Source organism: Pogona vitticeps, chromosome 3 (genome assembly GCF_051106095.1).
Source record: "Pogona vitticeps strain Pit_001003342236 chromosome 3, PviZW2.1, whole genome shotgun sequence".
Classification (NCBI taxonomy): domain Eukaryota; kingdom Metazoa; phylum Chordata; class Lepidosauria; order Squamata; family Agamidae; genus Pogona; species Pogona vitticeps.
Window position 1 is genome coordinate 244236504 of NC_135785.1, and position 26290 is coordinate 244262793.

Consider the following 26290-nt stretch of genomic DNA (forward strand, 5'->3'; position numbering starts at 1 on the left):
GTAGTCCTCGCTACTGCCCACTTCTGTTCTTACAGATACAACCGGCCCTTTGAGGGCAACCATAATGCCGATGCAACCAAAGATGAAATTGAGTTTGACAACTCTATCCTAAACTGCAGCTCCTGTGTGCATGACACACACACACACCCATCTGGCCACCAACAGGAAGGGCCAGGTAGGGGTTTGGGTTGTAGCAGCCCCACCTGCGCCAGAATTTGGCGGCCAATGGTGGCCGGCTGACTGACTAGCCAGCTGGGTGGGGTCAGCTGGACCGCAGCAGGATACTGGCAACTATAAAAGAAATAATTTCTTGAAATTCTTCTTGATACAAAACGTAAGATCAATTTTAAAACATAAGTTAAAATACTTTGCTAGCTAAAACAGAATTCTTGGCTTACGTCTTCCATAGCCTTCAATTGCTTAAGATTGATTTCGGCAACTTCCAAAGCTTTCTCTATATTTTGAAGAGTTCTGCTATCCTGAGAAGTACAAAAGTAACACAAAAGTTAAGATAGTGCTACTTTAAACAAAAAAATCCTCAGCATTCTATTTTAATACATATTCATTAGCTGGTCTTTTGTGTGCAATGACCCCTGGTCCTTGTGGCTGGGTAGAGTTCATTGACCTTTTGCAGACTGTATTTTCCAGTGCTAGGAGCAAAAAAAGACCAGCTAAAGACACCCATCAATCACAGTGACAGATGATCTCTCCCTCTTATCACAACAATACATCCACAACAAAAACACACTGATCACCATCATCAGCCTATCTCCTGAAAAGGACAAAAGCTGTTCCCACAGCTATAAATAGTCAATTATGCAACAAACAGCAACAGAGCATGAACTGAGTTCCTACTCCAGTCCTCTGAAGATGCTGGCCACAGATACTGGCGAAACGTCAGGAAGAACAACCTTCAGTACATGACCAAAGAGCCCAAAAAACCCACAACCATCAGATCCCGCCCGTGAAAGCCTTAGAGAATACATTTTACAGTATTCTTCTACTTCTTTATTTATATTGGGCCACCAGAATCTTTGCATTACTCTTGAGGTCATTTTCTGTGTAGACAAGTGCCTTGCCATAGGAACATTATGAGCTAACTTCAGAATTGACCCTCTCCATTTCTGAGGCACTGCTAATTGCCTTACCCCTTCCTTATTTACGTGATATAATAATCCTTCCTGTACCTCAAATCCTTCATCGACTTCATTTACTGTGCCCACCCCCTGAACCTCTTGGAGTGTCCCTTGTAACGTGGGGTCATCTTGTTGCCACAATCACATCCATTGTCATGATGACTCTTTCAAAACATTTTCATCTTCTTGTTTACATTTGCCTTGTAATCCTTCTCTTTAATTTATCAACTGATGAGCTCCTACCCAATCTTTCCCCAATAACATTTCTTTTGATAATCCTGGTACCACTACTACTTTCAATCTGCAAGTCTCATCCACTACTTCGACCTCTGCCCAAGCCATTTTATATGCTGTTGAGTCCCCATGTATACATTTAGCAGTTAAATATTCTTCTAAGGTAGTCCTGCGCAAGCTTCGTACCAAAGTTTTGCCACATCCTGTATCAACCAATGCTTTCTTATTTTCTCCATTCACCCTCGCAACCATTTCCCAACCATTCTGTTCTGAACCCTGAACCTGCATTGCCTTTTGCGTTTGTCCTACCCAAGAATAATCGGTTCCTGGGCACTCTCAGCGCATGTGTCCTTCCACTCCGCAGCCAAAACACACAGGCCATCTGTCTTGTCCTAGCTTCAATCCAGCGCCTTTTTCAAATAGATGGTGATAGAACGTTATGAGTCTCACCAGTTTGGGACGCATAGGTTAAAAAATGTGTCCTTGCGGCTTCATTGGGTCGGCAGTCTCAGAAACGCTTAACGGAGCGGCACCAGAGTTGCTGCTGCCGGTCGCCATCTTATCTCGCGCTCGCCCTCCATCAGGAAAGGGGGAGGAGCCTTCTTTCCAAAAATCTTCAGCATTACAAAAGTCTTCCACTAGGCCAATCGCCTCTTCGAGATCCTTCAGATTATTCTTTTGAATCTAGCTGTTTATATTAGTTCCCAAGTTTATATTAATCAAAGTGGACTCTTGTCTCAACAGTGTCTCACTCACTGCTGTGCTAGGCTGAACCTCTGTCAGTCGGTGGTCTTGCAGAGTGGGGCACTCCGCATCACACATACTGTACCACAACATGGGTGGCGTGCCCAATCTCTATCAGTGGAGAATTGTATTCCAGTCCCAGGTATCACTTTCTTGCCACGACCTTGTCCGCGAGGAAACACAATCACCATCCTTTTGAGTGTCTCATATCTTGTTTCACCTTCCTTAGGTATTTCGGGGTCCCGTAACAAACCTCCTACTTTTAAGTTAGGAAAAACCTTTAACAAATCCCGCACTTGCTCATACTTTTGTTCGCTTTGACTTACTACTTCTTCTCATACACCTTCTTCCATCTGCTACCAAAAACCCTTCCTTCTCCCTCTTTTATATCCTCCTCCCAGACAGTTCCAACTCCTCCTCTTCTTTCCCTCCTCTCTCTTCCACCAGATTTCTACATTCTTTTTCTCCTCACTAACACACTTCTTATCTCTCCTGTCTCCTTTTCGCCCATCTTTTTCCTCTTTTGATGACCCTGGCGTCGAGGACAGCACACTTACCTCCTCATCTCCTTCACACCTAATACATTCAGCAACAAATATCGTACCCATTTGTGGACACCATTACTAGGATGTTCTATCCTCAACAATAAAAATGACAGGACAAGCTAGAGCAAGCTTAGAACTGGCAGACAACAGTAGGGAGGCACTCATTGCTACACTGAAAATGCTTACAACAACCCTAAGGACTCTTGGTTTGATCCTAATGATGCAGCATCATTATTTAGACCAGGGTGGAAAACCAGTGTAATTCCAGATGCTAAAGCAACTCCCATCATCACCCACTATTCTAGTAGGGAGTGAAAGACCAATAATAACAGGAGGATCACATCGTTTCTAATCCTTGATTTACTCCTAACCCCCCCCCCCCCGCCAACACCACTGGCATCTTTACATTATGTTAGTGCATTCTAACCACTCTGTTAGCACACACCTGGGACATTTAATAAACACAAAGAGAATTGGGATTGTTTACATACCATATCTGCTGTAGGTATCTCTGAAAATAAACAGTGAGGTGGAATCCAGTCAGGAGAGTCATTCTGCTTACTTTCCTCTTTGATGCTTTTGTTATAGTTACCCGTCCTACAAAATCAAAAAGTTCCATTTTTGAAAAACAAACCAACTTCAAGGATCCTTTCTCTAATAAAACACTACCTTCCATTGTCACTTAAACTTCTGTAACAGGACCCTTCCTAAATTTGAAAAAATGCATACCAAATTACAATTCTGATCCAAGAGTGATGGTAAAATACAGTGGTACCTCGACTTACAAACTTGATATATATTAGAACGGTATTCATATGTCAAAAGTTCATAAGTCGAGGCAAACTTTTCCATAGGAATGCATTGAAAACCATTTAATCTGTACCTGCTGTTTTCTGTTCGTATGTCGAGGCGCTGTTTGTAGGTAGAGGCATTAGTTCCCATAGGAACTAATGCAAAGCCAGTTAATCCGTACTCTACCACGGGGGGGGGGGGGGTTTAAAATGTTCTTTTTTTGACCTAAGATGAACTTAGGTCAAAAAAGGGGCAGGAAAGGGTTTTTTTTGTTCCTAAGTTAAGGCTCCGTTCACAAGTCGAAGCAACTTTCTGCGAACGGAGCTGTTCGTAACTCAAATCGTTCGCACCTAGGGACGTTTGTAAGTCGAAGTACCGCTGTAGATGCTAACTGTTGCCTTGTATTGACTGCAGAATAATAAAGGGTTATACGATAGCAACCCATTTTATTTCTGCAGCACACCAAATCACTAGGAAATGGAAAAGACAAATGTTTCGGACTGAACAAAATCCATTTGCGGTCAAATAATAAAATCGAATTAATACATTCCATACACCAGAGGTGGGTGAACTTTATGCTTATATGATACACTCTATTACCAGAACCTCTATGTTTACCAGATAGCGTTGGGTGCAAAAGATATGCTCTTATATATAAATAACACTGAACCCAGGAATTTGTATTTGTTATACTCCTTCAGCCTCATTTTCACACAACTTTATACCATCAAGATACCATTGAGAATAGCCATTTTGTTATTATTTTCAAAAGTGGAATTCAGAAATCCTTGCTGCTCTATAGCAAATCATTCTGCGAATTACCAAGAGACCACCCAATGTATCTTTATCCTGTTGAACACTAGAAAATCCATTAGGAACATGTTTGAGTGGTTCACACTAACATCACCCATACTTTCGATCATCAAAATAAATTCAAATATAGGCTTACTGTTTACATCTTTGCAAACTCTTGTAGCGAACTTTTTGTTCAAAATCCCAAGTCACCTACAAAAAAAAGACGCGATGAAGCATTTCTTTACTTTTACTTTACTTTATTTAGATTTATATCCCGCCCCTCTAGACAAAGTCTACTCGTATTTCCAGTAAGAATAAAATAGCTGCCCCATTATTTGACTGTTATTAGCATATAATTTCTTTACAATATTTGATACAACATATGGAGGGGAAAAATTTACATGCCCACGTTGAACCAGTCCGATCAGGTATTTCCCCATGATTACTACTCTCCCTAAGAATCCCACAGACTAGCATACCACAAGACTTTTTTTCTATTTGTGCCAAAATATACACTTTACTGCAATCACATGCAATCAATACTGCAAATCTGCACATTTATTTGAAAGCACCACTTTTAGGAAGCGAGAATGTACAGTACAGTGGTGCCCCGCATAGCGAGGTTAATTCGTTCCGGATTAACCTTCGCTATGGGAAAACATCGTAAAACGGATCAAAAACCCCAATTGGGCCCAAAACTCACCGTTCTCCGATGTTTTCCCTTGTTCCGGCGGCCATCTTGGGTGTACCGGTGGCCATCTTGGGTGTACCGGCAGGCATTTTGGGTGTACCAGCGGCCATTTTTTTTTGTTCCGGCGGCCATCTTGGGTGTACCGGCACCCATTTTTTTGTGTTCCTGCAGCCATTTTGGAGCCGCAGAACAGCTGTTCCCCCATCGTAATGCGAGCGTGCCCTCGCATTAGCGATGGGGAAATCCGCATCGCAATGCGGATTCATCGTTCAACGGTGCACTCGTTATACGAGGCACCACTGTATATACTTTTGTGGCTTTAGCCACCTGATAAGAAGTTGATGTTACAGCACATGCACAGGGATCAGTATATTTTGAAACAGTGGTTCCCAACCTTGGGGCCCCAGAAGTGCTTTGACTAAATCTTCTAGAAGACTTCATCACCAGCTGTGCTGGCCAAGATTTCTGGGAGTTGCAGCCAGCGTGAAAACATCTGGCGACCCAAGGCAGGGAGCCACAGTTCTAGAATCCTGAAGTAGTATTACATTTTAAACACCTCTAGCTCTTTTAGTTTGTAGAAACAGAAAAAAAACACACATACAAGCTAGATGTATAAATCACCTTCTATATGTCAGCATTTTATCCAGTCATTGCAAAGTCTTTGGCATTTACTGTACTTTTAAACTGCAGTTTTTTATTTAGCCATTCCTCTTCACCAGAGGTAACAAGAAACAGCAACATGCATGAGCATACCTCCTTGACCTGGCTTATCAGAACATGCAAACCAGGCCTCAAGTGGCCTTTAGCTACAGCCTCAGTTTTGCTAATACCCTCCCCTTATAGCAATTCAATTACTTTTGAAATGTAGCCATCATTGTCCTCACAGCTGCTGGAATTCTGGAAATATAAATCTAAAAAGAAAACACATTAAAAAAGGAATGTTAGGATGTTACTTTTTAAAATGTGACAAATGTTTTTAATTTAAACAAAGTACCACATATTAGAATAATCGCAATTCAGAGGTGGCATTTTGACGGTGGCTGTTTTAATTAATTATAAGCAATCACAGGATTCTTTGAGACCAAGGTCCCTCTGAGAAAAAAAGGGACAGGAAAAAAATACTGGTTTTTGCCTCTAGCCAATTTAAGCACTTTTTTCAGCCCCTGCCAGTGCTCTCATAGCCTCAAAGACTATAATCCTATACAGTGGTGCACCACATAGCAATGATAATCCGTTCCAAAAAAATCGTCGCTATACGGATTTGTCGCTATGCGGGGCAAAAAAGCCCATAGGAACGTTTAATGCATTCCTATGGGCAAAAAACTCATCGTTCTGCAGAAATCCTCCATACGGCCGCCATTTTCGCTGCCCGGTAAGCGAGGAAAGGGCACGAAAACACTGCAGGCGGCCATTTTCTTTACCCGGCAGCCATTTTGGAACCGCCGATCAGCTGTTTAAAAAACATCGTTATGTGATAATTGCTAAGCGAAACGCTTACCAATCATCACAAAGCGATGTTTTCCCATCTAAATCATTGCAATGTGATCACTTTTGCGATAGCAAAAACCTCATCGCTATGCGGATTCGTCGTTAAATGAATCACTCGTTATGCAGGGCACCACTGTATATGTTTACTTTGAAAGTTTCAGCATTCTTCTGCACTTTTTCCAGTTCCAGGTCTTTTTTGAGGTGCGGCAATCAGAACTGTTTCCAATACTCCAGGTGCGGCCTTACCAGCATTTTGTACAATGGCATTATAATGATGGCTGTTTTTTTTAACACTTCTGTTCTTAGAAAAATGTTATTTATTCAGGCACAAATGTATGGTTTTGAAAGCTACAAGACTGAACATCTATGACAGTATATTCTAGATAGAAAAATTGCCCAAAATAATCCTACAGAAACTCTGGGAGAACATAAAATTGGGACCCTACTCAATGAATTACTGAAATTCACTTCCTTTCCCTCCCCAAACGCTCCACGAATATACAGTCTCATACTATATAAGTAAAAACTAATCCATATTCCATGATGAATAATCTTTGGGATGCAATGTACAGTATGTCAAACAGAAATCTTCAGATAAATTTTTCCTCTAAAAGCCGTTTAGTAAACAAAATTCCATTTAAAATTTAAAATTTTTATTCTCCTTAAACATAACATAATTAATAAACACATCTAATAAACGTTGGATAATTTTCATCTAATAATAGGCAACAGCAAGAGCACCTGGGGATGATAACGTAAAGTTTTTCATAGTATGTGTTGAGAGGCAACAGATGTGAAGTTGCCTGTTCTCAGAACCTGTTGCTGTAATAAAACCCACTTTCTTAGGTTAATTTGGTTCTTCCAACTTCATTTCACAGCCTATAAAGTGATTTCCAATCTACCTCTCTGTTTGTGCAGGTTTGACTTTCCTGAGGATCTTTCCATATTATAATCCTTGCATTCTCTGGTTTCTTCAAGATATTGAAGGAACAATACCAAACACACCGCCACATATGCTTATGGAAGGATGAGTTTCACATTAGATCGATGTGAAACTACTGGAAAATGATTAGATCACATCTATGTCCATGTAGGTGAGGGATGTGGTGGCGCTGCGGGCTAAACCGCAGAAGCCTGTGCTGCAGGGTCAGAAGACCAGCAGTCGTAAGATCGAATCCACACGCCAGAGTGAGCTCCCATTGCTTGTCCCAGCTCCCGCCAACCTAGCAGTTCGAAAGCATGCAAATACAAGTAGATAAATAGGGACCACCTCGGTGGAAAGGTAACAGCGTTCTGTGTCTAAGTCGCACTGGCCATGTGACCACGGAAGATTGTCTTCAGACAAAACGCTGGCTCTATGACTTGGAAACGGGGATGAGCACCGCCCCCTAGAGTCAAACACGACTGGACAAAAAATTGTCAAGGGGAACCTTTACCTTATGTCCATGTAGTGAGCCTTTAAAATAATATATTCCATAATTTGCTAAGCTACCATATCACAAAAAACTGAATTCAATTTAAAAATGGAACTGAATTAAAAGCTGAAGACTTTTCTGTAAGCATGCAAAAGTCTGTCTCATCATCTGTGATTATGAATTCAAAGAGGAATGGATTCTTTGGTTTTCTGAGCTGACCTCTCATCACTTCCAATTTCATAGAATCTATCTATCTCTCTCTCTCTGTGGATATGTGGACGCAAATATTAGGATCTATGTTTTTGTGTTAGGGTGGCACAGCAAAGTACAGGATCTATGGTTTTTATAGTTAAGTTTTGGGGCACGACAGTGGGTTATGATCTAACAGTAATTGTATATGGATTCCATATTTTAAAAAGGATGGCTTTATTATAATCCATGCCTCAGAGTAATCTTTTCTTCTATCTCTCTCTTTTTGTTCTTTTTGCCCTGTCAGGGCTTAGTCTATGAAGACAATCAATAAGCTTTCTTTTAGGGTAAACTGAGTGACCTCCTTAGATTAGAAAAGCCCTATAAAATCAAAAGGATCCATTTCCTCATTGAGTCAACTTTTCATATTCTTTTTTAAATCAGTAGGTTAAAAACACATATTATTTATATCTTGGAAAAACTGTTCACCCAGGCCTTTTAACTTAATACTCTCCTTGAATGACATATTAATTCAGCCTCTATTAAGGAGAAAAAGCGCCCATGTGGCAGTGCAGGGACACAATGGGGTGAGTGGGGGGGGAAAGTGTTGCACCAAAACCGGTGTAGCAAGACAAGCCAGGAAGGCGGCAAAGAAAGGGGGGATCCCTATGCCATTTCGGCCCATTCTACCCCAGCGCCAAAAGACAAATTTCTTTTTAAAAAAAGAAGCACGTTTAATTTGGGCGCCAAAGTTTAGAAAACAGCTGCGCAATGGAATTCTCCAGAAAACTCCTCCACAGGGGGCGCTTCCCCGCCACCGAGGACACTCGCCTCTTCTTCGGGTAGTAGGCCTTTCACAAATGGGGTTGCGTAGGTGCAGAAAGGCACAATAGTCGCGTAAATACCATCCCCAAGGTGAACGTATGAGGATACTGGTGGGGCTTTTCTGCCTCTCCCCATAAGTCCCCTCATCTACAATAACGGAGACCGTATAATCAAGTCTCTCCCTGAATTTCGTTTTAACTCCAAACACATTCACCAAGTTGTAGTTGGGAAAATAATACCTTAATAATACGGTGAATGGGCTTATTTTGAACTAAGCATGCGTAGGATCGGCGCTTAATCCCGGGAAAAGATATAACGCGCCCGCGCCCAATCCTGCTGAAGTCTGCTTACAAGGGGGGCAATGTTGTGTTAGTGGGGTTTTATTTCAAAATTACGAAATTATGCCTGTTTTACTTGGGAGTAAGTGGCGTGGGCCGATCGTGGACATGCTTATTCAGAGAAGTACGCCTGCAAGGTTTTGGGTTGTTGAATAATGTTGCAGCCTCCACTGGGAAAGTTGTGCACGCTCCCTTAGGGAGCAAGTCCCGTCAAACTGAGCTCGAAACGTACTTCCGAGTAACGCATTTCTGTTTTCATGGGAAGGACCTTCGGATACAAGAGAGAGTCCTCCAACCTAGGCGTGAAACCCCACTTGGTTACAACCTACCAGAGGCTACCCGTCGAATCGACCTTCCTCGTTGCCGGAATCCCTCGAACGGACTTTTCCGCTGAGTCTTGCCTCGTCTACTCTCGAGAAAATCGGAGAACGAAGCCATCGCCCTCTTCTCACCCCGCGCCGCCTTTTTCGTGAAATAGTGCAGGCGACCAGGCGGCACGTGCCCTTCACTCTTTTCTGTATTTCCACCCGCCTCCCGGGCTGGTGCGTTTCAACCAATGAAAACTCTTGCACTGTCTTTCGGTAGCCAATCAATGCACAGCGAATAGCGGTCACGTCGCTTATGCTTTATTATTCCCCGGGTCTGAGGGAGGTCTTAGCAAAAAGTTTAAGTGGAAATTGTAGGGGTGCCTCTTTCTGTTGCGTTTCTTTACAAATTAATAACAGGTTCGCAGTCATAGGACGTAATGGATTCCCCAACCATTTTCTTGGCTTTTAATATTTATACTTACTTATTTGAATTTTACCACTTAAGAAACTTTGGCTTCCTGGATGGTTTATTTATTTATTTGAAATATTTTTACCCCACCTTTCTCCTTAAAAACAAGCCAAGGTGGCTTACATCACTGGTTCTTAACCTTGGGTTACTCAGGAGTTTTGGACTGCAACTCCCAGAAGCCTTCACCACAAGCTGTCCTGACTGGGGTTTCTGGGAGTTGCAGTTCAAAAGCATCCGAGTAACAAAGGTTAAAAACCACTGGCTTACATCATTCCACAGTATGTAGAAAAAACATTAGGTATACAAATATTTGAAAAGAATTAAACAAGGATTACATTAAAAACAGTAATAAAATCAACACAAAAACACATTTAAAACAACAAAGCAGAGCCATTCATTTAAAAACCCCTCAGACTACCAGTTCCTAAGGGAAAAGCCTATCTGAAAAGAAAGGTCTTTGCTTACAGAATTCGAATACGATTTCCACACTTCGCAGTCTTCTGTGGGGCTAATGGACGTTATAGGAGAAAGCCAAAGTTTTCTTTGATTTAATCACTATAATTCTGTACCAAACAAGGTTTAATCCAACTAAAATTTGCTTAGATTTAAAGGGTAGCAATTCTGAGCTTCCCTACCCCTCTCAGAAAGTTCCTAAAGAAAAAAGGGAGACTCCAAACCTAAAAAGGAGGATAGGAAGTGTCTAATTAATTTAAATTTTACTGGCACCAGCTGAGTTTAGCCTCTTCTACTAGCATAAATTTGCACAACAGGATTTTGCCCATTAATTGTTTTCGAGTCTGCCAGTGTGTGTGGTGGTAACATTTCTGTTGTATGTTATTTCCACTTCCTCTAGCAAATCTGATTGTTGTCCTAAGTGAGACTTAATCAAGAGTAATATTGAAAAAGTGGCCTGTTTTTAACATTTCTCCCTATAAATTGAATAAAGGTAGTCTCCACGATATGGAATGCGTACATGAAATAGGACCTCTTTTGTACTATTTTTTGACTGGAATGTTACACTAAGCACTTCCAAACTGGTACTGTACTTTAGGTAGGGCTTGGATTTGGCAGTTGTCTTTACAACTCTAGCCACTTCTAATTTATGGCAACTCTGTAAGGTTTTTGGGGTTATGTGAGATATTAAATAAGTGGTTTGATCACTGTTGCCCCACAGTGAGTTTGCAAACCCAGAGATTTGAACCAAGGTTTTCTGCAGGTTTTCAGAGGCAGGTGAGATTGAGTGTGGTTGCCTATTCAGGCGGTGTCTATATGGTCAAATACTGTAGAATTTACTGCGGGTGTAAAATGGATTAATTCAATTCCGCCCCTCCTCCACTGGTCAGGCCTCTTTTGCTCCCAATGTGATTTTTTTTCTGCCACTGGAGGCTTCTAGAAACAATTTGAATGAACTTTCCCCCATGTGATCAGCTTTTTTGTTCTCCAAAAGGATGAGTGTGTGTGACTATGCGTGGTGTTCTGGGGATGCACGAAGCTGTGTGTGATGTTTTGGGCAGTGTGAACACTCATTCTTGCAATCGTTCTCCCTAGTCACGGAGAACGACTTTTAATGTTTATAATTATTTTTTTTAGCAAAATTCCAAGTTTACCACGCAATCCCCTTATCACTATATTGATATACTAGTTTAGTGTTTGATCAACTGTACATACAGAAAAATAATATAAAAATCAATATGAAATAGAAACAGCTCCAACAAACAGCTAATATGTTTGTGTGTACAATTGTTATGTGTGTACAGTAGGCCCGTGGTATCCACAGGTGAACATTTCCAAACCCCTGTGGATGCTTGAAAATCTGGAAATATCAAACATTATACATTGCCTGATCTCTGGCTCTATCTAGTAGCCAGTTCTAGTAAACACACCTGGAATTAATACACATTTCTGGGTTTTTTTATTTAGTATTTTTAGGCAGTGGATAAATTAATACATGGATACTGATCCTGGAGAAAGGGCTTCTACTGTATGTGTTTGTAAATTAGGGAGAATTTTGGAAAGCTGTCCTTTTCTCCAGCATCGTACAACACTTTTAAACAGCCTGCTGGCTTCACAATGAACCATAAAAGGAAAACCAGGGATCAGCAGAGTGCAAGATCGAAGGAAGGGGGCATTGTGGGCTGTGGTGCAGATCAAACTTCATCAGACTGAGGAGTCAGTATGGACACTGGCACCAAAACAATCTCCATGTGATTCCCTAATCTGAACATAAGCCTCCAAATCAAGCTCCAATTGGCATGCCAGTTTGGTTTGCAGCCTCAGTCAGCTTCATGGATAAGAAAGGATCTATGAGTCTCCTCAGCCATGCTAGGGAGCCACGCCCTTACCATTATATTCCACTGCTTTGCAAATCCATTTTCCTGACTCTGAAAGCAGGACCTTGAACCAGTCATCCAGGTATGTTCCCCTTCTGTTCTTTACCCAAATCATCTCCCCCTCCATCCTTGATTTATGTGTGTGATATTGTTAACACCCAATTTTAGGTTTCAGTTGGTTTCAGTTCTCCGGCAGGGAATAACAGATAAGACAGTGCATCAATCAGACTATATGTGAGTCAATTTTTTATTAAACATATAGCTGGACCTCGTCTTAAAAGGCAGATCGGGGTCCCATCATTAATGGAAAAAAACATTTTATAAGATTCTTACACAAAATACAATAAGCACCACATCCCCCTTATTGGTCTCCTGAATTTTATAGGTGCCTGTTAGATCATCCTATTGGCCATGGTAGATGTGAGAAAAAAAATATCCAAATTGCATCCCAGGGTTAGTGGCTGCCAAGTTTGTGAATGTGTGAACCATTGTGTATTTAGAAACATGTTACAGTCGCCTGAAGCGCTGTGAATGTTATTCTGAGTTGGCCTTGGGAATGTTTCTGTGAGCGCCAAACGGGAAGAGACAGTTACTTTGAGATGAAATGAGGATACAAACATGCATTGACTATGCGAAAACACCGCCCATATCTCCAAGGAGACGTTCGCGGAGTTCCGGAGAATGGGATGGATCCGAAAGACAGACAAACCACAATACTGCTGAGTAGAGCCCAGGGGATCTCAGCCGGGTCTTGTCTATTCCTTCTTCTCCAAAAGCCACACTCCTTTTTTAAACCAAGTAGCCAACACAGACATAACCATGAGATATACTCAGATTAATCTGGGCTCTAGAAATCTTTGGTAGCGAACATATAAGGCCAATTAATATTCCTCAGCTAGTCTGAACAAGAAACAATGCTTCTAGATAGAAATCAATCATTACTGTTTTATTAATAAAAGTTGTTAAAGTAAAGAAACCAAATGTTTAGTTGGTACATGTTCAATACAAGGCACAGATAATTCCTCCCCCACTCCAGCTAGAAAAATAAAGAAAGGAAACTGTGCTAACTAATATAAAGGGTAACATAGTCCATCTCACGTGTCCTGGGTTCACAAGCTGTTGTAGATGCAATCCAGGTGTTTCCCCTCAGTCCATGGCAGAGGAAACTATTTGTAATCCATGATGGAACACACTCTACTTTCTCTCCTCCATCGCTTCTTCTTCCCAGAGTTCCCAAGGGTAAGAAACTTCTGGACAGGTCACGCCCCATATTCCCACGAGAGCTACAGAAATGCTTTGGCTACCAGGAATGTTTCTCCTTAGCAACTAGATAAGAGATAGCCGCTGTGGCTCATCTCAGAAGCTACACAGAAATCCTAATTTAAAATGGATTCTATTGAGACAGGCTTACCCATAAAAACACATCTCATCACAGACTATACAAAAAGCGTATAAGGTACAGATCCAAAAATGCATATAGAATATCATTATAGTAAGGAAATAGTGAAATCATATTTCAATTACAGGTACAAGGTATGATACATGTGAATCAAATAGCATGTGTTATCTTAAATTGTAAATCCAGTACTTCGTATATGTTATATCAGAACCTCATCCTTGCCCCTATCTATCAATATAACTAAAATATGATTGGTGGCCATTAATGGTATCCTCCATAATTGAGAAAAATTTAGAAAAATACCATATTTTTTCAGAATTATTTGCTTATTTATATATTGGACTTATACCCTGCCCATCTAGTGGCTCACCACTACTCTGGCCAGCTTACAGAAAAACACATAAGATAGCACTGAACACAACTTGATAAAAATAACAATAAGAAAATAACAAGCCAAGAATCATAAACATAAACTGTAACACATTACGAACTCCCTGAAGATGGTGACAACAAATAAATTGAAATTTATGCAAAAATGTTGAAGTAAAATTATCCACAAAATCATGGTGCACAGCCAGGTGATTAATGTCAAAAGCTAGCTGTTTGTTCAATTTTTAACATTCTAATAAAAGTATCACCTGCTCTTGCATTTGTATTCCACTAAGAGAGTGGCTTTCGCTAATAAATAAGAAGAACTGATTTGGTTGGGGGACATGGGCACCCTGGCATCTTGCAACATAAGCATGAGTTGGATTTGTGTGGTCATATTATTTCACATCTGTATGTTCAAGTGTACTCCACAAAGCTAATAAATATCTCATAGGTTTTCTTTTTGTTTTTAATTTTCTACAAAAGTAATTACAGATTTCAAGCACAAGATGGCAGCATGGATTAGCTATAATTTGGTTGCCGGAGGAAGAGCAAATACCTACTGTTATCATTTAAAAGTATGCCTACAATCGTGCTGGATTTGCTTGTGTTATAGAAACTATGCTGTTTCACATACAGTGCATTTTGGTCCAGGCATAGTCATGCTTAGAGCAGTATAAAAATTCAACAAGCAAGCAAGCAAGCAAGCAAGCAAGCAAATAAATAAATAAATAATGCCCCCCAACAGATATAGATTATGACAGTTTGCAGGAGTCATAACTTGCGCAATAGGATTTCAACCACAGTCTCACATCTATCTAGCTAAGCCATCAAACAAGTCATCTATAAAAAATTCTCACCTCCCTACTATTGTGTGTTATTATTTCTTTTGTGGTCAGATCCTCAAAATATTTTGTCTAGCATTCATGGAACAGTATGGTTGGGTGTTTCAAGTTCTGTAGAATGATGTGTCTAGCCACTAAGTCTGCCCTTAGGATCCACAGTCTACACCCATTTCTAATGTCCCATTTCACTGCTAGGTGCTAGCAGAATGCTGCTAGCTGCTAGCAGTAGTCCTAGAACAAGCTGGAATTTTCAGCATGTATACATTACTGAAACAGTGACGTCCACATTGGCTTGGGCACGTCGTGAGAATGGCTGATGGTCAGATTCCAAAGGATCTCCTGCACGGAGAATTAGTGCAGGGAAATCGCCCCAGAGGGAGACCACAGCTGCGATACAAGGACATCTGCAAGCGGGATCTGAAGGCCTTAGGAATGGACCCCAACAGATGGGAAACTCTGACATCTGAGCGTTCAGCCTGGAGGCAGGCGTTGCATCACGGCTTCTCCCAATTTGAAGAGACCCTTGTCCAGCAGGCTGAGGCAAAGAGGAAGTCACAAAAGCAGCAAAACCAGGGAGCTGTACAGGGGACAGATTGGATTTGTCTTCAGTGTGGAAGAGATTGTCACTCTCGAATTGGCCTTCTCAGCCACACTAGACGCTGTTCCAAGTCCTCCATACAGGGCACGATACCATAGTCTCTTGAGACTGAAGGATGCCTAGCTAGCTAGCAGAAGTCATGTCCAGAGCTGTTTCAAGTGCAACATTAAAGAGTTTCACTGCTTCTTGCTAAAAGTGGACAAAGACTGGGTACAACCACAATTCATAGGTTGAAATCCTTCCTTGTTTGGAGCATCTCCAGCAAGATGGATGTGCTATGACCCTGCACATGTTATATCCCTACATGTGAAGTCAATAGAATCTGTCTGATATCCATTATGCATAAGATGCTTTTCTGTTGGAATAGCTGTAGCCACAGGTTCAAGCCAGAGTTTTCGATATTTGCAAGAATCCAGTTTTATTGGGAGATATCTTATCACCATCCACCCACCTACTTTCAGAAGCCCATTTAGTCAGATTATCCAACATGGGGTCTATCTGGGCCTTGCCACAGGAATGTGAGTCTGTGTGCTTGTGGTAATTTATCTACTATGTGTATAAACCAGAGTGCCCCTGAGATTTCTAACACTGCTAAGGCATTTGGGCCAAGTGTACTTCTTGGCAGTGTCTGAGTTGTAGATATTGCCAAATAGTATGTGGGAGGAGTAAAATTAAAATTCCTGAAAATTAAGGTCTTTAAAGAAGACCTTAATTTTCGCCATAAGATCTTCAACTGATGTAAAGTAGGTCTTCAATAAGGGCTTTGAAGATTTGTTCCTCAGCTGATTTGAAGTAGTTGCTCTTGTTGCTAAGCTGTACTATGGTGTAAATTTCCACTTTAAAACCATATTATTCGTTGGTCTTCAATTATTGTGCTGGGCTAGTACTATAGTGTGAAGTCTCCATGTGTGTAAGTGCTAATCCAAGTTGCTCCCTATTTCTGTAAACAAAAGGATGCCAGTCACTGCCCTACAACGAAGGAATGAATACCACTGAATGATGTAATTCACATTGTTTGTAAACATTTTTCTGGTTCAGACACTGCAGATAATCATGGTTTCCTACTATAAAAATAGGACACTGAAGGAGTCAGTCTTTCTCCCCTCCTCTCTCCTCCTGTGCATGTAATGGAAGGAAGCTTAACATTTTCCCAAATATTGGAAAATGTCTTTCCCCCACAAATATAGAAAATAATTGTTTGTTCAAATTTGCTACAATTAATTTGAAGAAATTGGACTAAAGACACTTCATGATATTGGCAAATTAGAGGAAGGCTCGCTTATGGCCCATTTCCTGCAATCACATGCACTAGAAAGGGACCAAAACAGAGCAATTTTATTTGCACCAAAAAAGTAGAAGCCTTTGACAAGGGCCAAAAAATATATGAATACGAATACTCTAAGAATGCTTTGTCAAAACGAGTGAACCAACCCATTCCTCCAGTGGTCCAAACAGTAGGCTAAATGCCTGTCCGATCAGACCCTAAATAATGGTTTCAGATTCAGGTTTGTTAACTAGCTATGGTTTGAAGAAACAACACTTCTTTTATTCAAATGTAACAGAAACTGCAGTTTCTTCCAAACTACAGAAGGGAACATATTTTTCTACCTCTTGCCCAAGGTCAACCACAGCACATTCTTATTACAGAAAAATAATGGTTTCTTGTGCTGTTTGATTCAGGCCACTTACGATACTAGTTACAAGATACAGTCTAGTTCCCATCAGATACTCTGTATGGGAACTAGACTGGACTCATAGGTATGCCATTAAATTATCTTTGTAAATTTGGCACCTGTAAGCAAAGATCTGATTCTCCAATTGTGTCATGCCTGTGTTGTTATCTGTGCTATAAATTGGAATAACATATAAAATACCAGGGGAGCCAGAGTATGCCCATTACATCTCTTCCCCCTCCCCTTCCCCAACATGCTTAGGAAAGTTGCTACATAGCTTTTTGAACAGCAATGTACAAATAGGTACATGGTACAGTAAAGCCCTGTATTATCTGAACTTTGCGTATGCTGAAATTGCTTGTTATTTGAATTTGTTACAAACGCCAAGAATAACTCTATGCAGAGGTAATCCTGTGTTATCTAAACACTTGTTTGCCCTGCCAGGCCATTTCCACAAACAAGGATGTCCTTTCTTTATTTGATGAGACAGATCAGATGAAGGCGATAGTCCCAAGCTTTAGCAGAAATTCAAATGTCTTTGTATATAAGATTTTTAAAGTTTTTGTGAGAAATAGTTCATTTGGTGGTACTGTGCTACAGAGACATTTTGTTATTGTCAATCTTTATTGCTTTCAATTTGGGGTTGAGGCTGAATGCAATAGTTTTACACACCTATTGTAGGAATAAATGACTGATCCAGGATTGTGGGCATACAGATGAATGATTGAACTGCATAACTACTGCAACTCAGCTAACTTCCAAAATGTGTGGAGTGAGGTGAACTGTGTATTCATCCATTCACATGCTCATAGTGTACATATCCAGTCAACACACACATTGCTTTGTAATTGCCATTAAAGGTCCTAGCTATTTGTACAGAGCCTTAGAGCACATGAGAAATGAAAGCAAATAGTAAATTATTCTATTCATGTTGGGGCTGTGCAATTGGTACAGATCCAGTTTGCACCCAAAATGAATCAAGGTGCCTCATATACTGTATATGTTAAATTGAACCATGCGGCCAAAAGCAGAAGCAAAATGGCTGGGACCAAAGTTTTCCAAAATTTCTTTGAGTTTGTAGTTGCTTGTTCAAAAAGCTTTTGTTTTCACTTTGGAAGTTTTCCTCCTTTTTTTCCTCCCCCACCCCCAAGCTATTGCTAACTGCGTAACAATTTCCAATTGATTCTGAAGCCTTTTCCTTAAGAAAGCAAGAAAAGGTGAATGAGAATAAGCCAGCACCGAAAAACGCGCCTTTGACTTAAGAGCTAGTGCTATTCCAGCTTGAAATTCAATTTGAAGCTTTGTCCTGCCCTTGCCTGCCCTCAGACTGGCTGCCTCTCACAGCCACTTGACACTGACACCACCAGTATTATTTTTATTATTTGTTTTATTTTTAAAATGCCTTTCAAACTGGGATAGCACTACAGTACTTCAGTATTACAGATAGAAGGGGAGAAAACCAGATCAGACTGCAAGGTTTCCCTGCAGCCCCAAACCCATCTATTACATGACCTCACACAGTCAAGTAACATGTCAGTGCAAGGGTGGGTAGGTGGAGGACAAAGACTCAAATGCAGATATTTTAAAAACTTTTGTAGCCCCCTTGACTGATACACAACACTACTTAAAACAGTTTAAAAGTTGTCCCAAGAGGATGCACATAGTGATCCAAAACTATGTCAAATAAATTTATTGTCATTGTAAGTATATACATAGTATACACATACAACGAAATTCACACAGACACCCAGAGACCAGACCCACATGGACACACAAAAAAATCCCCAAACACTCCCCACCCACTAAAAATCCCTCACTAAGAACACAAACATCTACACAGCAAGCTAAGTGACACTGTCCAACTGTTCACTGCTGGTGGTCTTTAAGTTCATTATTAAGTGCAATTATAGCTCTGGGATAAAAATTATTCAGAAAACGTGTGGTCCAAGTCTTAATTGGTCTGTATCTTCTGCCAGACAGTAACAGTTCAAAGAAGTTGTAAGCAGGATGGGAAAAGTCTCTAAGGATGTTGTGTGACTTCCTCAGACAGCGGGATGTGATAGCTGTCATCCAGGGTTGATAGCTGGAGCCCGATGATATATTGGCCAATTTTAATGGTTCTCTGTAGAGCTTTTTTGTCCACTACAAACCTACTTCCAAACCATACAAGAATGCCATAGGTTAGGACACTCTCAGTGGTGCTACAATAGTAGGACAGAAGTAAATGCTGAGATAAATTTAATTTCCTGAGCATTCTCAGGAAATACAGCCTCTTCTATGCCTTCTTCACTAGCATGTTGGCATTTATAGTCCATGAGAGGTCCTCTGAGATGTAAGTGCCCAGAAATTTAAAACTACCAACCCGCTGCACTTCCTCGCCATTTATGTACAGTGGTAAATGTACATTTCTCATCCTCCTAAAATCAATTATGAGTTCTTAAGTTTTTTTGATGTTAAGTGTAAGATTATTTTCTTTACACCACAGTATCAACCCTTGTACTTCCTTTCTGTAAGCATCATTCTTATTTATGAGCCCCACCACTGTCGTATCATCCACAAATTTAATAATTGCATTGCCATTATACAGTGGGATGCAATCATGTGTGTATAGGGAACAGAGGGGGGGACTTAGCACACAGCCCCCGGGAGCTCCTGTACTTAGTACCAAGGTAGAAGAATGGTGAGATCCCATCCTTACTGACTGTGGCCTATCTATCAGAAAGTCCTTTCGTTCGTTCATTTAGTCGTTTAGTCGTGTCCGACTCTTCGTGACCCCATGGACCAGAGCATGCCAGGCCCTCCTATCTTCCACTGCTTCCCGGAGTTGTGTCAATTTCATGTTGGTAGCTTCAATGACACTGTCCAGCCATCTCATCCTCTGTCATCCCCTTCTCTTGCCTTCACACTTTTCCAACATCAAGGTCTTCTCCAAGGAGTCTTCTTTTCTCATGAGATGGCCAAAGTACTGGAGTCTCAGCTTCAGGATCTGTCCTTCCAGTGAGCACTCAGGGCTGATTTCCTTTAGAATTGATAGGTTTGTTCTCCTTGCAGTGCAGGGGACTCTCGAGAGCCTCCTCCAGCAACACAATTCAAAGGCATCAATTGTTCGGCGGTCTGCTTTCTTTATGGTCAGCTGTCACATCCATACATCACGACTGGGAAAACCATAGCTTTGACTATGCGGACTTTTGTTGGCAAGGTGATGTCTCTGCTTTTTAAGATGCTGTCAAGGTTTGTCATCGCTTTCCTCCCAAGAAGCAGGCGTCTTTTAATTTCGTGGCTGCTGTCTCCATCTGCAGTGATCATGGAGCCCAAGAAAGTAAAATCTGTCACTGCCTCCACATCTTCCCCTTCTAGATTTCCCAGGAGGTGATGGGACCAGTGGCCATGGTCTTAGTTTTTTTGATGTTGAGTTTCAGGCCATTTTTTGCACTCTCCTCTTTCACCCTAATTACAAGGTTCCTTAATTCCTCCTCACTTTCTGCCATCAGAGTGGTATCATCTGCATATCCGAGGTTGTTGATATTTCTTCCAGCAATCTTGATTCCGGCTTGGGATTCCTCCAGTCCAGTCTTCCGCATGATGTATTCTGCATATAAGTTGAATAAGCAGGGGGACAATATACAGCCTTGTCATACTCCTTTCCCAATTTTGAACCAATCAGTTCTAACTGTTGCTTCCTGTCCCACGTATAGGTTTCTCAGGAGACAGATAAAGTGGTGAGGCACTCCCATTTCTTTAAGGACTTGCCATAGTTTGTTGTGGTCCACACAGTCAAAGGCTTTTGCATAGTCAATGAAGCAGAAGTAGATGTTTTTCTGGAACTCTCTGGCTTTCTCTATAATCCAGCGCATGTTAGCAATTTGGTCTCTAGTTCCTCTGCCCCTTTGGAATCCAGCTTGTACCTCTGGGAGTTCTCGATCCACATACTGTTGAAGCCTACCTTGGAGGATTTTGAGCATAACCTTGCTAGGGTGTGAAATGAGTGCAATTGTACGGTAGTTGGAGCATTCTTTGGCACTGCCCTTCTTTGGGTTTGGGATGTAGATTGATCTTTTCCAGTCTTCTGGCCACTGTTGGGTTTTCCAAACTTGCTGGCATATTGAATGTAGCACCTACAGAATCGACCTACAGGCCAGAAAAAAACAAAAATGGAACAAAAATGGAACAAAAACGGCCAGTTGTGGGGTTAATCGGTTTTCAATGCATTGTAGGTCAATGGAGACTCAACCTACAGACTTTTCGACCTGCAGCCACCTTTCCAATATGGATTAATTCCGTAAGTAGAGGGTCCACTGTATGAACAGTTTATAACCATTTCTTTGAAAGAATGAGCTGAGAGTACAATATAGAAAGCCCATGGGCTTACTTTCTATTCGTTGCTTACAGAATTCTTTCAAAAAGGAAAGCCTTATTTGATTTTAAAACATTTCAATCAGTAGTTTAGCTAAGACTATTACCAGCAGCGTCTTTAAATCCCTTTGTTTATCATAGCACTAGAATTTATATAATGTTGTTATCCTTCCTGCAATATGTCTGCCAATGATCTAAAATGAATGTAATGTAATATCATAAACGTTTTCATCATGTGTGATTATTCATTGTCATGCCATTCTGAAATCCTTGGCAGATTGCCGACTTGATGATAACCCTTTCCCCAACAAAATATTAATAAACCAGAGACTGAGGCCTTAAAAGGATCAGAAGTGGGACTGTTTATAAAAACCACTATCTGAACTATCTGAAAGAGGAGACTTATTTGCAATTTAGAAGCATAAACCAATTTTGTTGGCTGCTCTTGTTTACGGTGTTTGAAGGAGGCTTCTGAAAGTTGCCAATATATAATTGTACAAAAGCCCACTTTAAAAACAGAAAGAAAATAAAAAGCTATTATGGAGTGGTGATTAGAATGCTGAGCTGGTACTTAAAACATCCTTGTCCATGCCTTCATGGAACTATGAAGCTCACTGCATGACCTTTCTCAGATTGTTGTGGGGATAAGTTGGAGAGTCACATACCTCCTGAGCTAAATGGATGAATGGTTGTCAGGATATGAACATCCATACAGATACCAACACTAACAGTAATACTTCACCAATAATGTGAAAGTCACACTGATTGTGTCACAAGACCTGGTTGGCTTTATGATTCTGTACACATATTCATATTATATGCTTAATTTAAACATGACTGCAAACTTCTGCCGCTCAGAGTGGTATAGATTTACCAGATGAGCGGGATATAAATCAAATAAATAAATAAATAAATAAATTCTGCTGCATTTTGATAACAGAGAAGCCAACACCACAACAAAATCAATCAAGGCTTTTCTAAACCCCTTCCCTCTCTGTCTGTGAGTGAGCTCTGGATGTCTTTCACTGCCTGTCTTGGAAACCCTTAAGGACCTATAAACCAAAGTAAGGGTACAGTTGCACTATTGAAATCTTACTAATGCAATTCAAACCCAAAAAGGGGTCAAACAAGGCTGCCTTCTGGCTCCACTTTTGTTTAACTTTTACATTGAATCTATGGTGGACCAGTTAAAAAATATCGACTTTCATCCCCCCTAAAATAGCTGGGAGGAATATAACAACATTACTGTACGCTGATGATGCAGCTATCACTCTAGGACCCCAATTGGGCTTGGAAGAGCTTTGCAAAGATTGTCTATATATTGTGAGCAGGACGACCTGATAATTAATTAAAAAAAAAAAAACAAATATCACGTATTTTGCCAAAAGGACAATCATGCGAACATGGATGATAAATCAGCACAGAATTGATCAGATCCACCAATTTAAATATTTAGGTGTTGTTTTCCAATCTAACGGCTCTAGGAAAGCCCACAGTGATTATGTGGCATTAAATGCCCAGAGAAGTTCTGCTGCAATATTACAATTTATGAGAACAAATGGCGTGGGCATTACATTCCCTCAGCCATTAAATTGTTCCATGCAAAAGCAGTAGCCCAACTATTGTATGGCTCCCAATTGGGCCCCTTCCCAAATATTGCAACCTTAGAACGTGTACAATCAAAATTCCTGAGGGCAATGCTAGGTAGGAGTCGCCAGAGACATCACCAATGTACAGTAAAACTAAGATTGGAAACTGGTCAAATTAAAATCATAGCCAAGATATGGATTGCAATTCTCATGTACTGGCTCAGACTGTCTTATCTCCCTATTGGTCTTGCACCATTGATCCTGCAAGATATCTTAAAGTCAAAATGAGTTCAGTTAATTGAGAAAAAATAGCGTCTTTGGGTCTCTCTAGGTTGACTCTGTTAACCATGCGAATGGAACAGGCAAAGAAAATAATTAAGCAGCGTATTGAGGACATTGAGAGACAAAATGATTTAAGCAGTGCGCCAGAAGTCTATCTCAGGGAGGGCAGCTTATACAAGGTCACAGCAGCACCTTATTTTGCCCAGTTGGAGCAGCCTAGGTATAGAAGGGTGTTTACTCTGGCCCGGATTAACGCAGTAACTTCAGCAGTGCATGAAGGATGGTATAAAAAGACCCGCTGGGCAGAGTGCCTTTGCCTATGTGGAATGGAGCAGATAGAAACACCTGAACATGTCCTGTTGTAGTGTAAATATTACAAGGACGTACGTGAAGAACTTGTTTCTCCTCTGATTGGCCGATTTCCTGGTTGTACAGAGCAACAATGTATGCATGTGCTGCTGTCTCACTCCAATCCCATGCTTACACATAGGGTTGCCAAATTTCTTACTAATGCAATGGGCATTAGAAAAAGGACCCTAAAAGCAGACGAGCCTCTGTAGTTAGAGCATGGTTTGCTAGGCATTCTGGAACTGCTTTAGTGGAGATGTTTTGATGCTGTTGTTGTTGACCTCAGAACTGGTTATTGCCAAATCATATACAATACTCGCAAAGGCTTTCATGGCCGGGATCTAATGGTTGTTGTAGGTTTTTCTGGTTCTTTGGACGTGTTCTGAAGGTTGTTCTTCCTAACGTTTCGCCAGTCTTCAGAGGACAGCACTCTGCGAAGAGACTGGTGAAACGTTAGGAAGAACAACCTTCAGAACACGGCCAAAGAGCCCGAAAAACCCACAACAACCATATACAGTACATTCATCAAGGAGAGCTCCTGTCCCATTACACCATGAAACAGAATTCCATTTTTTTCCAAGAGTGAAAGAAAGAAAGAAAACATCACCTTCTCCTGTTTTGAAATTTGTTGGCAACATCTTTGGATGAACTGCATATAATTTAACGTTATGTGCTAGATTTTTTTTTAAAAAAAAGAGAAATCCCTGATTATTGCAGACACTGCCATATGAGGATCCCTTGGGACTTTAAGAAGGTGAAACAATCTACATAGGAGAGGTTGGGAGTTCGATTCCCCACTGTGCCTCCTAAAAGTAGAGTCAGACTGTGTGGCCTTGGGCAAGATGCACAGTTCCCAGGGTGCCCCCAGAAGAAGGGAATGGTCACTTCTGAGTACTCTCTTCCTGGAAAACCCTGGAAAGGGTCACCAAAACTCAGAATTGACTTGAAGGCACACAGTTATTAGTATTAATAAGTTGTGTCTCTGTTGTGGAAGTTTACTAACTAATTTAAGAAAGGAGTTGACAAGAACGTCAAGAGGCAATCAAGACGGACAAACAACTTCAAGATGCCCCATCATTGACATATGAATGTATGGCTTAGAGACAACAAGTAAGCATGGGTAAAATTTTAGACACATACTCTTGCAGAGTGCGGGCAGCATACAAGTCGAATGGATGGACGGACGGACGGACGGACAGATGGACGGACGGACGGACGGACAGATGGACGGACGGACAGAGAGATAGATAGATAGATAGATAGATAGATAGATGATAGATAGATAGATAGATAGATAGATAGATAGATAGATAGATAGATAGATAGATAGATAGATAGATAGATAGATAGATAGATAGATAGATAGATAGATAGATAGATAGATAGATAGAAGCTTATGTATAACTATTTTTCCTCTCCCTCTTTCTTCTTTTTCTTGTTTTCTTCTCTCCCCACCCCCTTTTGTTAGTTATCTCATTATGTGTCTAGTTTCTTCTCAGTTTTCTTGTTTGTTTTTTCTAATTTTATCAATAATATATACCGTATATATTTTTCTAAATGTGTAATTGGCTACATATGGCACTTGAGTTAAGAGACTATTTTGAAGTTCAAGGACACTTAAGTACCTTCAATGAGCTAATGGTGTGAAGGAATTACATTGTTATTCAAGTACTTTGAGGAAAGAAGTTTGGACCTCTTGCACAAGGACCACCATCTCTGAACCACATAAAAAGATATTTAATGGGCCAAATAGATTATCTGGCAGTCAAGAATCAGTAAACAAAGAAACCACAAGAAAATCATAAAGACCTACATAATTCAAAGAACTAACTCATTTTGTACTGTATAGGGTCTACAAGATCTTGGCTAGCTGCTGATATACATAAATATAGGAGGGGATATAGCTCTGTGAGTTAGTGTCTAGGTGTGGAGCCAGAGGGAGTGAGTTTGATTCACCTTCTCCTGGGAGAAGAGTCAGCCTATGTAGCCTTGGGGTAAGCTGCACAATCCCAGAGTGGTCCAGAAGAAGAGAATCATCATCAGAATCTTATAACTACAGAGCTGGAAGGAACCATATGGATCATTGAGTGCAGCCCCTGTTAAGACGGCACAGTGGGGAATTGAACTTCCAACCTCTGGCTCTGCAGCCAGATATCTAAACCATTGAGCTACCCATGGTAAGCTACATCTGAGTACTATAAGTCAGAGCTAACTTAATGGCATGCAATTATTGTTATTATTACTTCTGAAAAGTTCAATATTGATGTTTATAATGTATCAGAGTGTGGTAGATATTTTAAAGAGCACATAATGGGATTCCTCAGCAGCTCGTGGTAGATATTGCTTCTTAGCTTGCAGTTGGAGATTTTTAAGCAGTTCCAGATGAGGTATGATTTTGAAAATATTTCTTCTACCCTATAGTAGTACCCATGAGGGAATGGCAAGGCAGAATGAGCTGCATGGGCAGTCAAGAAACTGGATGATACTTACCTTGCCCTCATGAGGTAAAAGCCAAAACTATTCACACATACCTTA

The 26290-nt window shown here is 40.7% G+C and overlaps 1 protein-coding gene across 6 annotated transcripts in view; it reads right to left on the reverse strand.

Moving 5' to 3' along the window:
- RNF17 (ring finger protein 17) overlaps positions 1 to 14419 on the reverse strand; it is a 108183-nt gene extending 93764 nt beyond the window's left edge. For 3 of the 6 annotated variants that reach the window (XM_078390065.1, XM_078390067.1, XM_078390064.1), the window contains exons 1-5: positions 13398 to 14419; positions 5793 to 5848; positions 4401 to 4456; positions 3151 to 3256; positions 399 to 479 (exon numbers count right to left, since the gene is read on the reverse strand). In XM_078390065.1, the coding sequence (XP_078246191.1) occupies positions 399 to 479; positions 3151 to 3256; positions 4401 to 4456; positions 5793 to 5848; positions 13398 to 13569 (471 nt within the window). In that variant the 5' untranslated portion in view covers positions 13570 to 14419. Of the gene's footprint in view, positions 1 to 398; positions 480 to 3150; positions 3257 to 4400; positions 4457 to 5792; positions 5849 to 9521; positions 9725 to 13397 lie in introns of those variants that run through there. The other 3 variants (XM_072993672.2, XM_078390066.1, XM_072993675.2) reach the window with 3 other exon arrangements.
- Positions 14420 to 26290: the final 11871 nt, after the last annotated feature.